General features: G+C 40.1%; 1 protein-coding gene across 9 annotated transcripts in view; it reads right to left on the bottom strand.

The window, feature by feature from the left end:
- RPS6KC1 (ribosomal protein S6 kinase C1) overlaps positions 1–13999 on the bottom strand; it is a 92974-nt gene that overhangs the window by 35520 nt on the left and 43455 nt on the right. For all 9 annotated transcript variants that reach the window (XM_080585850.1, XM_080585849.1, XM_080585851.1 and 6 more), the window contains one exon: positions 7256–7348. In XM_080585850.1, coding sequence (XP_080441976.1) covers positions 7256–7348 — 93 coding nt within the window. The remainder of the gene's footprint in view (positions 1–7255; positions 7349–13999) is intronic.

The following is a 13999-nucleotide window of genomic DNA, read 5'->3' as shown; positions in this document are numbered from 1 at the left end:
ACAACTACTGTGTAACTTGTAATATTTAACACCTCAAAACAATAAGCTGTCAACTGCAACATTCAGCATCCTCTCTCAGAGGGGAGGTAGAAAAATGCACAGCAGGGCATTCCTGGGCACTGAGCAACTAGGCAGTGACACAAAAGGAGACGAAACAAAATCCTATTTGTAGTACTAATGTACAAACACGGTAACGGTCTACGTATCACACTGGCTTTTGCAGCACCACTGTTGTTTATTCATTTTTCCCTATTGTTGTGTGTTGATGACAAGATCAAAGTCACCAAAAATACTGACAGGCAGTTAACGCTTGTCACAAATATATAGTGCAAATAAGTGTCTTCACCACTTATCCCTATTTCGTACAAGCAGTCAAGCTCTCAGGCACAACCTAAAATACAGGTGAACACAACAATGTTGCATGGCAGCATCTCAGTCAACTGGCAGATAGCAACATTCCTATGTGATGCCAAATGCAATTTTCTACTTGGGGTTTGGGGTTTTTTGTTTTTTGTTTGTTTGCTTGTTTTGTTTTTGTTTTGTTTTTATTTGGGGGGGTGTTTTTTAAAGTCAAGGGTTAATTCTGATGCTGACAGCAGCTACTTAAAAAAATTAGCTTCTTAGATTTGATTTACAGTGTATCCAACAGCTTAGTGGAAAATAAATTAAATTCAATTCAATACAGTAGGTACAATTAATTGGAGAAAAATAAAATAAAACCTGCCTGATAAATAATGACAGACTAGCTTTAAGAAAACAGTTCATTTTAGGATCCTTTAAATGCACAGAAATTAGCAAATGTTTCAGTATGCTAATTTTTTTTAATTAAAAGATATTTCTGCAGTAAAAGCTCTTTCATATGCACTACTGATTCTTCATCAAACGTTAAGTTTCCAACTTAACACCAGTATAGCCGGTGGCAGCCTGAAGGTTTACCATCTGCTGCCACCCAAAGTCACGGTGGCCACCTTCAGAACATATGCATCAAAGCCCTGAGATAAGAGACTGAAGGAATACTGCAGAAGTCAGCATAAGGGGAATCACAAACCCAGAGGCAGGCAACAGGCAAGTCACCACGAAAAAAGAGCGTGGTGAACCATCAGTCACCCTACCGAGCACCCAACCAAGGTCGCAGGGGACACTACCACAAGAACTAAGGACGGCTCTAAATGTGCCGCTCTCCTGCAGGTGGCTTTCATATAAATGCAGTGCTCTAACACACTGCAGTCATTTGCTTTCCCAGTCCCCCTTTCTTTTCTGTTTTTTCCCCTTCTGCCCCAGCCAGTATCTAATATTGATGTTTTTACAGGCTCCACACTTCCAGGACACGGCACAGAACATGGCTGTGCTGCTCTATTTATTTGAGCAACATTTAACACTGATCAAAATAAACACCTCAAAACATAATCGCTTACAATAATGTGGCTTTAGGTTCACTAACAGGTTGAAAAATAGCTCATGCCTGATCAAATAAAATAGAACTTATTGCAGTAAGTTACTATCCCTTACTACAGTACCAGATACCTGAAGGGTTTGAAGATACACCACAGCTGAGAAATTATTTTGAAAGAATAGCTCTATTTTGTTATTGAATTGCTATTCTCTGCTGAAGACTCATCATGTAATGTCAGTAGGTCATCTATTGATTCTGGTCCTTACTTCTTAAACAAATTCAATCTCATCATAGGGTAGATTCTCTAGCAAAAGTCCTAAAACTCAAAGAGGGATCAGATGACCACCCACCATATTGTCCTTGCATCAGTTGGAAGGAAAATCCCTATTGCAGGTAATGATAGGCAACCAGGAATGAGACAAGTCGGTGACCTGATCCTAGAACGAGTACTTAGGACTTCACAAAAACCTTAGCTGGGGCAGGCATACAGCTGACTGCCATGCTCAGGGTGCAGTTGTGGTGATGAGACAGAAGCAGGCGTGCAATTCCCCCTGCTCTCTTCAGCTGAGTCGCTGGCTGTCAAGGTTACCAGGATTAAAAGATCTACTTAACACAGATTTATTCTCGTCAGTTTTCAGATTACACCACTCGGACTCTAGCTCGTCTCCCTCTGTCGTTATAAAAAGAGATTACATTTGGCTAATATGTATGAAAAATGTGATTATTGCTTATCCTTGTACCTGTGCAATATGAATTATCTTCAGTTTGCAATTATTCCTCCTTTCAAACCATTATTCTAAGGAACTTACGGTTTGTATATTCTACGACTTGCAACAATAGTGTACTTAAAAGACAAATGGTGCAGCTTTAAATAATGCAAATACTCTGGAAGCAGCATACATTCAAATTCAAGTTTTTAAATACTTTCAGTTGGTTGTAACCGAAAGGAAAGCTCACTATCTTATGGCAAACTAAAACCTGGTCAAGAAATGACAAACAGTGAAATATTAAGCTAGAGAACATATCTGGCACATTACAGCAGAGAATACAGTTTACAATATGAAATGCCCCTCAGCATCAGAGTAATGCCTGGCACCTATTATGAACCAAGCAAACTTGGTAATATTTAGGAAGACAAAGTTATTTAATTTTAGAAGAAAATATCTCTATAAATGATTTGTTTCTGGAAACAAAACAGAAGATACATATAGTTCAGACTGCAATTATTTATTTATTTGTTCATTCATTCAGTTTTAGAGTTGAGCGAGCCTGTTTACTTGGGGTTTGAGCCTTGCTGTAGCTTAGGAGTAATCCTCCAGCAATAGGAAAAGGGCGGTGAGAAATCAAGAAATCATTTTTGATGACAATTCTGTAGTTGATTTGGTTTTGTAGGATTTAGCAAATTACTTAGGAAATTAAAGGGTTAACACAACCTAAAACAAGCCCCTGAAAATGTCTTTATTTGTATTAATAGTTACTATTATTACTAGTTTCAAATTTTTAACCATTTTTGCCACTGCTATTTTCCATTATGTGGTGTTTGGATGAAGAAAACTTGTTAGTCAGTTGAATTCATTATAACGTTTTTCAGCCAGTTTCTCTTTTTCTAAGCATAATAATGAAACAAGAATGAATATCTGTACTTGATTGTGCTGTTTATTACAGCTCCTTCCCCCCCCCACCTCTTATGTACGCACAGCCTCTCATTCAAATCCCTAAGACGATCTAAAGAAGCTTGGCAATGTGCACTTGAGAGCCAGGTGAGAGAAACCATCTGCTATGGTCAACTCCATTTCACAACTGCAACATTCTTTAAACTCACCACAAAATAAAATGCTGAATATTTATGTTTTTAAACACTAAAAGGACACAGCTACCGCAATCTAAAATATTAATGCACAGCACACACTGCCATAAAAAGAGTCCATTTCTCCTACTCTCTGATTAAACTCTATTACAACTAACCATAAACTGTTTGATTCAACCATGGGTCTGCAGATCATGCATGTGAACTCCACAGATTTTTTTATACTTTTGTTTTTCGCATGTTCACTGGTCAAGTAGACACGCAGTAACCACACTTTCTAAATAATTAATAACACTGATTTGGTTGTTCTGCATATTTCTAAGGTCAGTTCATCTTAGTGTATTAACATCAGTTATGACTTCTCAGGATAGCATGACAGCCACAAGAAAAAAGAAAAAAAAAAAACTATACTGAAGACTACCAGAAATGCTTCCAGTTCTTCAGAAAAAAAAAAAGTTATTTACTTATAGAATCCCCCTCAGAAACTCCCAAAATAATGTCAGCCAAGGCCCCGATGAGAGTATTTTATCTTTACCAGGTTTCGGCTTGTATAATGAAGCTTAACAAACAGTGTATTGAACAACAAGCTCAAATGTGCAGACATCTGTGGAAGACTGATCACAGCCACATCGGTGCCAATACAGACAATGTGGCTTGATGGGGGTCCAGGGGAGGAGACAGAAAAGACATAAAAGACAGTCATTGGTTACAGAGGCATAGTTATTACTTAATGTACTCAGCTTTCAAGATGAATCTTTAAATTGAATGAATCTAAATAACAGAAGGTTCTAAAGAATAAGAAATTGGGCTTGAAACAGCATTGTTAAGGTATCCAGCAGCACCATAACAAAGTAGTTTCTTCGGGGGCCAGTTGTAGCTTCAAAGGAAAGACTTGCCTAGGGCAGAAACTCAGCACAGAATCTGCAACCTGGCTTTTTAATTAGACAAACTTTGAAAGCAAAAATCTTTGGTATTCCAAAAAAAGGAAGCTTTCTACTTTAAGGCACATGAACTGATAAAATAATTGATCATTCTTGGTTGCTGGTAACAATAGCTAAAATATTTAGATATCAGCCTGTTTTCAGCGTGATACCTCTGCTAATATTAACAACAGCTATGCTTGCCAATCAGCAACGGAGCTTAAAGCCCACAACTTTGCAGGACAAAAGCCACATTCGGAACTAATTAAGCCTCTAACTTTAAGAAACCTATCCACAGGTAGACCCTTCCCACAATAAACACATAAAATACCTGCAAACACCATCTAGTTAACCGTTGACACCATGAAGTGAGCAAACACAGCAGCATTTAAGAAACCTGGTTTCCTCAAGCACCGGTGTACGGCCTCTTGGTTCTATTAAAGCAGTCGAATTTGTACCACAGCCTTTGTACAAGAGCAGAAGCAAAGGGTGAGAGGCAAAGCACTGATATGGGAGCTCTACTATGAATTTTCACAACACTTTTCAGAGTTTAATAATGCTAAGATCTCTAATCCTCTCAGCTTCAGCAGGAAAAGGGTCAACCCAGGAAAAAAAATATTCAGGTGACAAGGAAGGTAGAAAGACAGATTGAGAGATAAAGATGGTCCATCAGCAATAAACCAGACTAAAATTAAATGTCTAATAATTTTGCCTAGTCTAAAAGAGTTTGGAAAATCCAACCTTTCAGGTAGCAACAAGCATTTTATCTGTGAACAGGAAGCCAATTCAAAATACTTCAAGTGGCTTCAAAAGAAGAACAAAGACTGACATTACTCTGAGGCAAGGCACTGAACCTTTCAGCATTTGATGGAGTGAAGGTTAACAGCTGGTTTTCTCGAGTCAGCACTGCCACAGGCAGACACCAGCCTGGGCCTCAAGCGGCAGTGAGAGAACGACTGCGAACCAGCCGCCACCACTCACAATTCCCTGTGTTTAGGCCAGTCTTGCACAGGACTAGGCAAGACAGCAGTAAAATGTTAGTGGCTCCTTACTACCCACACACTCACTTTCTGCTGAAACCAACAAAGACGCCTCAGGGTTAGGACAGGAGAAGACTATTTTCAAGCAAAACTCTGCTTGATGCTGAGTCAGTTATACACTTGGGCCCAAAAGCAGGAAGCGTGGCATCTTCAGCTCTGGCTCTGAAAATCAGAATCCATTTTCAAGAATAAACACTCTAGGCCACACACTTGGGCCCAGCAGGGATACCTGCATCAGAAACTTACCCACCAGTTCAGATTTCTCCACGACGTGAGCTTTACAGAGTATATACAAGCAGAGATGGAGGCAAAAAAGAGTGACGGTGAGGAATAAAGCGAGATGGTGTTTTAAACCAAAGGCAGGGACATCATCTCTGTCACATGGATACGTGTGCACCTGTGCTTCATGTTCACAGACACCAAACATTTGTACTTACAGCACCTTTTCATTTGCGTCACTGCTTGATGCATACTTAGAAACAAGTAAGATAAAAGACAAGACTAAGTGTGTAATAAGGATAATTTGGAAGCAGGTATGCAGAGTACAAAGACACCTGAAGGAATACTGCTGCTTTTTCCACACAGCAATTACACATTAACTCGGACCCCTATAATACTGTTTACGCACAAGCATACCAGCTGTATACACAGGCCTGTTCTCTCAGACCACTCCTCGCACACATCTCCAACACAAAGATCTTGTATTTCTGTCATCGCCAAAACCCCAATTCTTCCCAGCACCGCCTCAAAGATCTGGGTACATTCAGCTCACACTTGAGACACTTAATAGAACAGTGCTGAGAGGGATGTAGGAGATCTGATAATGCCAGGGACTCCAAAACCTTGACTCTAATCAAGAGTCTTCTCCAGTTGCTGCTCCTTGTATCTATATCAGAATGAAGGTACTGAAAAGGTCTTTCTCAGTTCATTTCCAACACTTTCTGCAGCCTCGCCTTGTCAGACTAATTCACAAAGTCCATGCCTACCATGGCCAATTAGTTGGTGGCTACTAATCAAACAGATCGGAGTTCTTTTCAAACCTGTCTCTTTGACACATTTATAGAGCAAAACAGGCTAAAGTCTGTACTCAAAACAGAGGAAAGAAGATACAACGAATATGAAGTCAAGGCTGAGAAATCCTTGTGTGCTACGAAAACAACCATAATGCCTACTGCATATAGCTCTCTGAAGAGAAGTTATCAACTTATCCACATAATTACAACAAAACAGGCAAAGAAAAACAAAAAACAGTCCCAATAGCTAGGTTCAGTCTAATGAGGAGAAATACAGACCTTAAGAGGTCATCTAATTTTTCTGATGCAAGTTACAAAATTGACCAAGCATCAGTACACCATGCACAAACCAGAGACTACATGAGGAACTATCAAAAGGCACAAGGGAATTGGCACAGGAAGAAGAAACTGAGCCTTTACAGTCTACATTAGCCACTGCCACACTGCTGAATAATGCATCACCTCAGAAGAATTTGGTAAGGTGATAACTAATCAGCATTATCAAAACAATGCAGCAATTCTTCTGGTCTCTTAATTAGGCTTGCAAAAAATCTGTATGGTTCTTTACTGTTTACAGAGGGCTATTACCCTGGGATCTTGGGAGATTATTTGCATGAGTCAAAAAGAATCATGGCTTCATTGCTGAATCTGTGTCTTGGCTAGGGATTTCAATTCCACATTCTCAGAGAAGGAGAACAAACAGTTGTCATCGTTCCAGCCCCATTTCAAGTGATAGTTCAAAAGTGAGAATTCTTACCTTTCCGTATTTCAAATATCCACCAGTTTTTTCAACTGAAAACACATCAACTCATCCTTACCCCAGCATTATAACCATGACTTCATCCTATCGAATGCCACCAAACATGTACCTTATCCTTTAGCTCAAATATATTTTGCATGACCTTACATGAATTGCTTAGATAAAAGCCTTTTTTCTTCTACTTTTGTTATTTTAAAGTGCAGATGCATTTGAGTCATTTTCCCCTTTTGTTTCATATCCTTAAGATCCACAGCTTCAAAGACAAAATGTCAGCATGCAGTCGATTTATGACTGAACTCTTGAAGAGACACTGAAGAATTACCTTGTCAATCACCCCAAGGACTCTGAAGGCCTTCAGTTCCTCGGCAGGGCTCCTTAGGTTCCAAGAGGGCCTTGAACTTAGTGATCCTGGAGGCTAATGGAAGATATCAAAGATTATACATCAATCAGGGTGGTACTTGAAGGAAGACTGCCTGCTGAAGCAAATGCCAGGCCGAAGGAAACTAAATTTATCATAAATCAGAGAGAGTGAAGATGAAAGGAGAAGTTTTCTGTTTGTCCTTACTGGGGAAAAAACAACTTGCAAGTAAATAAAACTGAGATAACATTGAAAACGAAATTTTTAAAAAGAAAAAATAATGAGTTTTTATACTTCCTATGCTTAATGGAACCTGGCAATCGATTGCTGAATTCTTACCCCATCCCAATAATCAATCAAAGCCTCATAGGTATTCTGGATACAAAATAATTCAGAGATCACTGAAGAGGAGAAAGCAAATTAGAGGCTTTTTAAGTTTGAAGAACATAAAATACAGAATTATAAACAGGATTCTCTTGTTCTCTGGTGAGCTTTATAAAATCCTCTTAATAGCAAGGTGCACAACAGAAATGATTCCTAAAACTGCCTTAGAAAAAGGTAGCTAGCTACATACTATTTAGTCTACAAATTAACACGATAGCAAGAGAATTGGCAGGTGCTAACTGTTGAAGTAGTTAATATGCATAAATTTCTGTCCATGCTATGTTTTCTAATTTCTCAGGGCAGATTCAGTTTGCATGTCAGAGAGAACAGTGGTTCAGCTGGATGTCTTCTGGGACAACAATCAACTTTCTAAGCATCACATTTACCTCTGGCATGTTAACAAACATTTTCAGAAGTTCCTAGGTGCAAACTGAGAGAATTCATTAGATCCTCCTCCAAAAATTCATCACGCAGCTTCTACCAGAACGACAGACCAGAATCCCTTCCTCACAAATAAGATAACTTCATCTGCAACACTGTTGATCACCAAACTCTTTTTAAGCATAACCTGGCCTCCTCAAGTCCCCTTCTTATGAACAAAGGTAAAGGAAGAGGAAGTGGAAACTTTTTTTTTTCCTAAAAATCAAATGCTGCTTATCTCATTTTCTTTTTTTTTTATCTCATTTGTCAGCAGCCTGAGACCTCATTAACAAAGATACCATAAAGGGAAACTGCTGGTAAGCAACTACATTGTGGATAAAATGGGAGTTTAATCATAGGGGAAAAGAAAAAAAAAAAAAAAAGAAATTTCCCCAAAATGATCCGAAACTTGCAGAAAAACTGAAGATCCTAAAGCCAGGTAATTCCATTCCCTCCAATTACGTTTTCCCTCCAATATCTTCACTGCACTATCTTCAGAGTCCAGAGCACCTCCCTAAAGTTCTCCGTAAAACCAGACCCCTTCAAGTTGTCAGTCAGCTATCTTCTCTCCTTCCAAATTCTTTCCCTAAATCAGCTCTTATTTTAGCACTGCCTGTGAAATTCAACGGAAAGGGTGAAAAACACATGTTCAAAAAGTATGGAGAAAAGTGCGTTTTTCTTTTTGTTCACCTGCTGGGCTCTATGTTTAAAAGAGTTTAGTATTAATCTTAATCTATCTGACCAGGTCTTATAAATTTATTTTTTTTTGTCATGTAGACACTGCTGAATAAGAGTACCAACATCAGTTAAGAGAAAACAGCCCAGTTTCTACAAATCACTAAAGCTTTTAGTATGAAGAGGAAAATAACTCTACGTGAAGTGTTTTCTCCAGACTTAATTTAGGTCCCACATACCAGTGAGCTGCTAGACAATGGGGTGGGGGGGTGTTCTTTTGTTGGACTGTATTTTAAGTATGCAATTTTTCTGCATTAGCGAAATATTTGCTTTGAAACAAAGAATTGTGCTAACTCAGAGTTTATTCATGACAAGATTTCAAAAGCATTCTAAGGAACATGTTTAATGAAAGAGAATATTCTCAAATCCTCTAGACTACTATAAAAGACTTTCCCTTCTATCTGCATGCTCTTACTTTTTTTAACAGTCCTCAATAATCATGCTTCTGAAGTTTTCTCTTAAGCATAACGTTTTAACCATGAATTAAGTTCACACATCTTTACAGAAGTTAATCCTTGTCTAATTATGCTATAGAATCAGACTTCCACATCCATCATGTCTGTAGACCCTGAATTAAAACACTACATATTTTGGGTCTTTGTCTAAAATATCACCGATGATGGTCAGTAAATACTGCATCCACGTGCTTTTCTTCCTATATGCACTCTAGAGTTGCTTCTCACCTTGAAATGATTAACAATCACATCCATGTCTCCACAGTTCCCAGTAGCTTCTCCATGAAGTAGATAGGGATAAGAAAAATAACTAAAGGACAGCTTATTTGTCAAAACCAGAGGAATAAAGAAAGCATACAGGAAGGAGGCTAACAAAAGTCAAAGGCTTAATTTGCCTTTAGAAATAAGGCACTTATGTTCTAAAGAAAGTGTCAGACTACCACCTATACCTGCAGAAGGACAGGAAGCCCACCTTCAGCAACCTGCCCAAATTCTCAGCATACGGCTCAGGTATTCCAGGATCCTCTCTCCTGCTGCAAAGCCCTGTGTGTTTTGAACCTATTTCCAGACTACGCTCTGAGCTGCACAGTAGAAGCTTTTGATGCTGGCCATTGCAAAGGCACAGCAATTTGTGGCCATCACTTGCCTCCAAAAGGCTCTGTTTTTGGAAGCTACGCAATGAAGCATGGCAATAGCTCTTGCCTCAACTTTGGCCTCACTGCGGGCAGATACAAGAGCAGGGGGAGAAAGGAGTGCACCGCCAGCCAGGCAAACAAGAAGAGCCTCTCACATCAACCTCAGAGAAGGCAAGAGCACTATCCCTAGCCTAGTGCCAGAAACACCATTTGATGGGATTTGATTCTACTGCTGATTCCTCCACCTTTGACAGCAGTCAGCACAGAATTTCAGGATAAAAAAAGAGCACTTTCATGAACACCCGTATAAAGCCCAGCTCTGAGCTGCGCATCAGAATGAGATCTCCTCTCACCCACAGAGGTCAGCGTCTGATGACTTCGGTAACTATCCCCTGTGGCATGGCCAGGGCCCTGACTTCAGCAAGGAGGTTCTTTGTTTTGAAGTAGATACTGCTGGCCTGAGGTGCGAGGCTCCACGTGATGAGTGTGTAAGAGCTTCCAGCTCTCCTGGGCTGGCAAAACATCCCGACTCCACCAGGTGAAAAACAGGTTGCATTTCTGCATGCATCTGAACAGAGACTGGATTATGGCGTGCTTCAGAAGGTCCCCAGTGACCACGGATCTGGGACTGTACCTTCCATGAAGCTGAGACACAGCTGGGGTCATACACATCTGGAATCAGCAGCTGATAGAAACGCAGCATGATCCTCGAGACTGAATTTCTATTTTACATTAAACTTGCATCTCGCAGAACTACAGCAGTGTATTTTCTTTACACTTTATGCAATTTTCATGCACATTTAATGAGAATTTTAGGAAGTAAAATATCTTATGAAAACTGTGAAGGATGAAGACTGCTTTTCCTGTTTAGGCATCAGGCTTGCATGTTACTCTCTTAGCTAAACCACTTTGAAAAATGAAAATATTTGACATTTTAAAAAACAACTTTGGTAACAGTGCAAAAAGAGACAATTCCAAATACAAAAAGTTGGGCATAAGTAGAACTAGAAATAGCTTCAAAGAGTGAGGAAGATACGCATTATAAAAACACCAATAAGGTTAAAACAGACCCATAGGCTATGCATAGCCGTGCTGGGCCTTGCAGCTGACAGCTACACTAGGCTGAAGCTTTCTGGTCAGCCAACCCAATGTGACCCAAAGGCTGTTGCAGCAAGCTCTCTGTCACTTGGGCTTGGAGGTGGCTCCCCCCAGAGCTGCTAATCATCAGGAAGCAGAGGAGAAAAATACAGCTTGAGAATCTGCAAAATGGCCTGCTGTAGCCATCATGCAACATTCTTGAGTATTTGTCGTCAAGAAGGCCCTTGAGGCCGCTGTGCTGTGCCAGAGGAGGAAGAGCCTTTGCATCAGCTTGTTTTTCTGTAAGGTCCGCATGCCTGTTTACAATCTCCAGAAACTGCCTCCACATCTCCCACTCCTACAGGTCACAGCAAGGCTTTTTCTCAATGTTTACAAAACCTTGTCAAGTGAGTTCCCAGTTCATGGTCAGGCACGGTTGCGTCAGTTTCCTGTACTGCTTCTCAGCCTTAAGAAATCTTCCATCCATCCTTATGCCCTCTGCCCATAACCTTTTTTTAACAGTGCCAAGAGTTCTACAAACACGTCCTCTTACGTTTCTCTCTTCACCACTCAGACTTGACAGCAGCAGGGTGGTTGCTAAGGATGCTATCCTTGAGGGCTACACTGTTGGCTTTTTGCTGAGGCAAGAAAAGTAGCAAACTATTATTGTTCTTTGTTTGGTTTCCATGGCATCAAAGTTAATTTTTTCTTTGCAGTTCTGAAATGCTGGGCCTTTGCCTCTAGTGAAATCTCATCTTCAAAGAGGCAAGAGCCTGGTATTTCAGGCCACGGCAGAATACCTTGCTTCCTTCTGCATGAGGCCTGGACAGAAGCGCCTTTTGCTTCACTGCGCCACTTGGTGTTCACATGGTAAATAGTAAATAGGTGGCGTGGGGTATGTTTTTCGTACATAGTCTTTTGAGACTGCTTCATATGGTAAAGCGCATGACTAGCAGACAGCTTTTGGGAGTTATGAGAGGCTGAGAGGTGCAGGACAATAAATAAACTACACTTCTGAGCTTACCTCTTTCCTTGCTGGACATTTCTCTGGTCTGGCTGATGAAAGAAGTAAAACGTCATGTCTAAGAAGGCAAGGTGAGCCCAGGTGATGCCAATCACTGTGATTGTTCCTTGTAAGGGCACAATAGGAAACACAAAGCTTTCTACACCAGCCATGGGTGACAAAGTGGTTCTGCGTTGTAACATCAGGTCATAGAATCATAGAACAGCTTGGGTTGGAAAGGACCTTAAGGATCATCTAGTTCCAAATCATGAATATGAATAGTCATGAATAAGAACACTGGCTTAAAGGTTCACTCTTGTTTACTAGCCAGACCTCTTCCTCCAAAGTGCAGACAGTTTCAGCACCCTCACATCCCATGAAGTTAGCAGCGCAGAACCGTGCTTCCCATAACAAAATCACACTCTGCCCATCATAACACAGGCACAAGCACTGCCAGGATACAGTATTTGTCCATCGTTTTCTTACGAACCACTTTCAGTGGTACAGTTCAAACCGGTCATACTTCTAATAAAGGCTTCGTATATGTACTAATGCAGTTGTTCTTCTCAAAGACTTCAGTATCGCTCCAACAAGGACGAAGTGATGAGAGACCTCTTTTCAGATCCAAGTGGGCAAAGAAGGCTTTGTACATCTGCACAGGTACCCTGCCCAAGCACCAGCATTTGAACAAGAGGTTGTGCCCGTCAACATGACTTAGAACAGCAAGAGGTGCTACCAGTAACAGAGCAGCCTTGCCCCAGCATGACCAAAGGCATGCAAATGGCAGTTAGAAAAACACCAAGCTGGCGTGAAGGTGCAAGGAGCACATGCACTAGTCTTCTACACTATAGACTTAATTTTTTAGGAGATGTACAGCAAATATCTGCTTTTTTCTACTAGCGAGTATCTTCCAAGAATCACACTGCACGTAGATGCAGGTCATATCAGTGCACTCATCACTGTCTGCAAGGGATGGAATAATTCACATAAAAACCAAAACAAACTATCTTGGGGGGTATAAAGGATAAGCAGCAAATAAGGTGCAAGAATTCCAGTTTGATCTGTAAACACCTTGCAGGAAGAGTCACATTCCTCACTTTCCTTAAGACACTTTCCTTTCCTGAAAGCCAAAGCATAAAACATGCCAGTTCTCAGTGGCTCCTATGATGACCCTTACAGTAACTTTGGGAGATAAGTCCTTCTTCCAATTAATTTTCAGCTATAAACTCAGAGACAAGCTGTCCTCCACCACCAGAATTCAAGTTTCTGTGTTATGAAGAGCAGCAAATAAATGGAACTAAAATACATCTACAGCCACAGGGAAAACAAAGCCACGTGACAGAAGCATGGTTTTTACTGTAAAAAGGAGAGTAAGACGGTTGTTACATTTTGCATGTGCAAAGTCAGATTTGCCCTAACTTGTCAATTTGGAGTTTCAACATGGAAGAAAAAGCCTCATCACTTTTTTTTTCTTTTGTCTTATCCCAATTAATTCTGCTTTCCTTTGGATCTGCAAAGAAGGCATTTAGCTTATTCAGTACAGCATAAGAAAAGAAATACCTCTCAAGCCCACACACAGAAATGCAACCTATTTCTTCCTCCTTTCCAACTGCAATTAGTTTTTAAACTTATGAAAAGGTAAAAAATAGGTTGTGCTTTGGATTTTTTTTTTCCTTGTTCTACAGTTTCCAAACATACTGAGGTTTTCATACAGTATAGATTCTTCCCCACTTTCAGGAGTGTTTGACCCAAAGAAAGACTACCTAGTAGGAGTTCATATCAGTCCAAAATACTAAATTGTTCAAAGTACAATTCACAGCAGCAGCAAGACTCCAAATCTCACAAAATATATCTCATTTGGAACATCCTCAAAAAAAAACGTACTTGTGGGCTCTCAATACAGAGAAAGCTACCCTTCAAAATCAGTGATTTTGCTTTTTTAACTTATTTATCAGGCAGTTGGATTTTATAAGGCTTCACACTTGAGTAGCTGTTGTCT

The sequence above is a fragment of the Anser brachyrhynchus genome (genome assembly GCF_964034855.1).
Source record: "Anser brachyrhynchus genome assembly, chromosome: 3".
Lineage (NCBI taxonomy): Eukaryota > Metazoa > Chordata > Aves > Anseriformes > Anatidae > Anser > Anser brachyrhynchus.
This window is presented reverse-complemented; position numbering and strand designations above follow the sequence as displayed.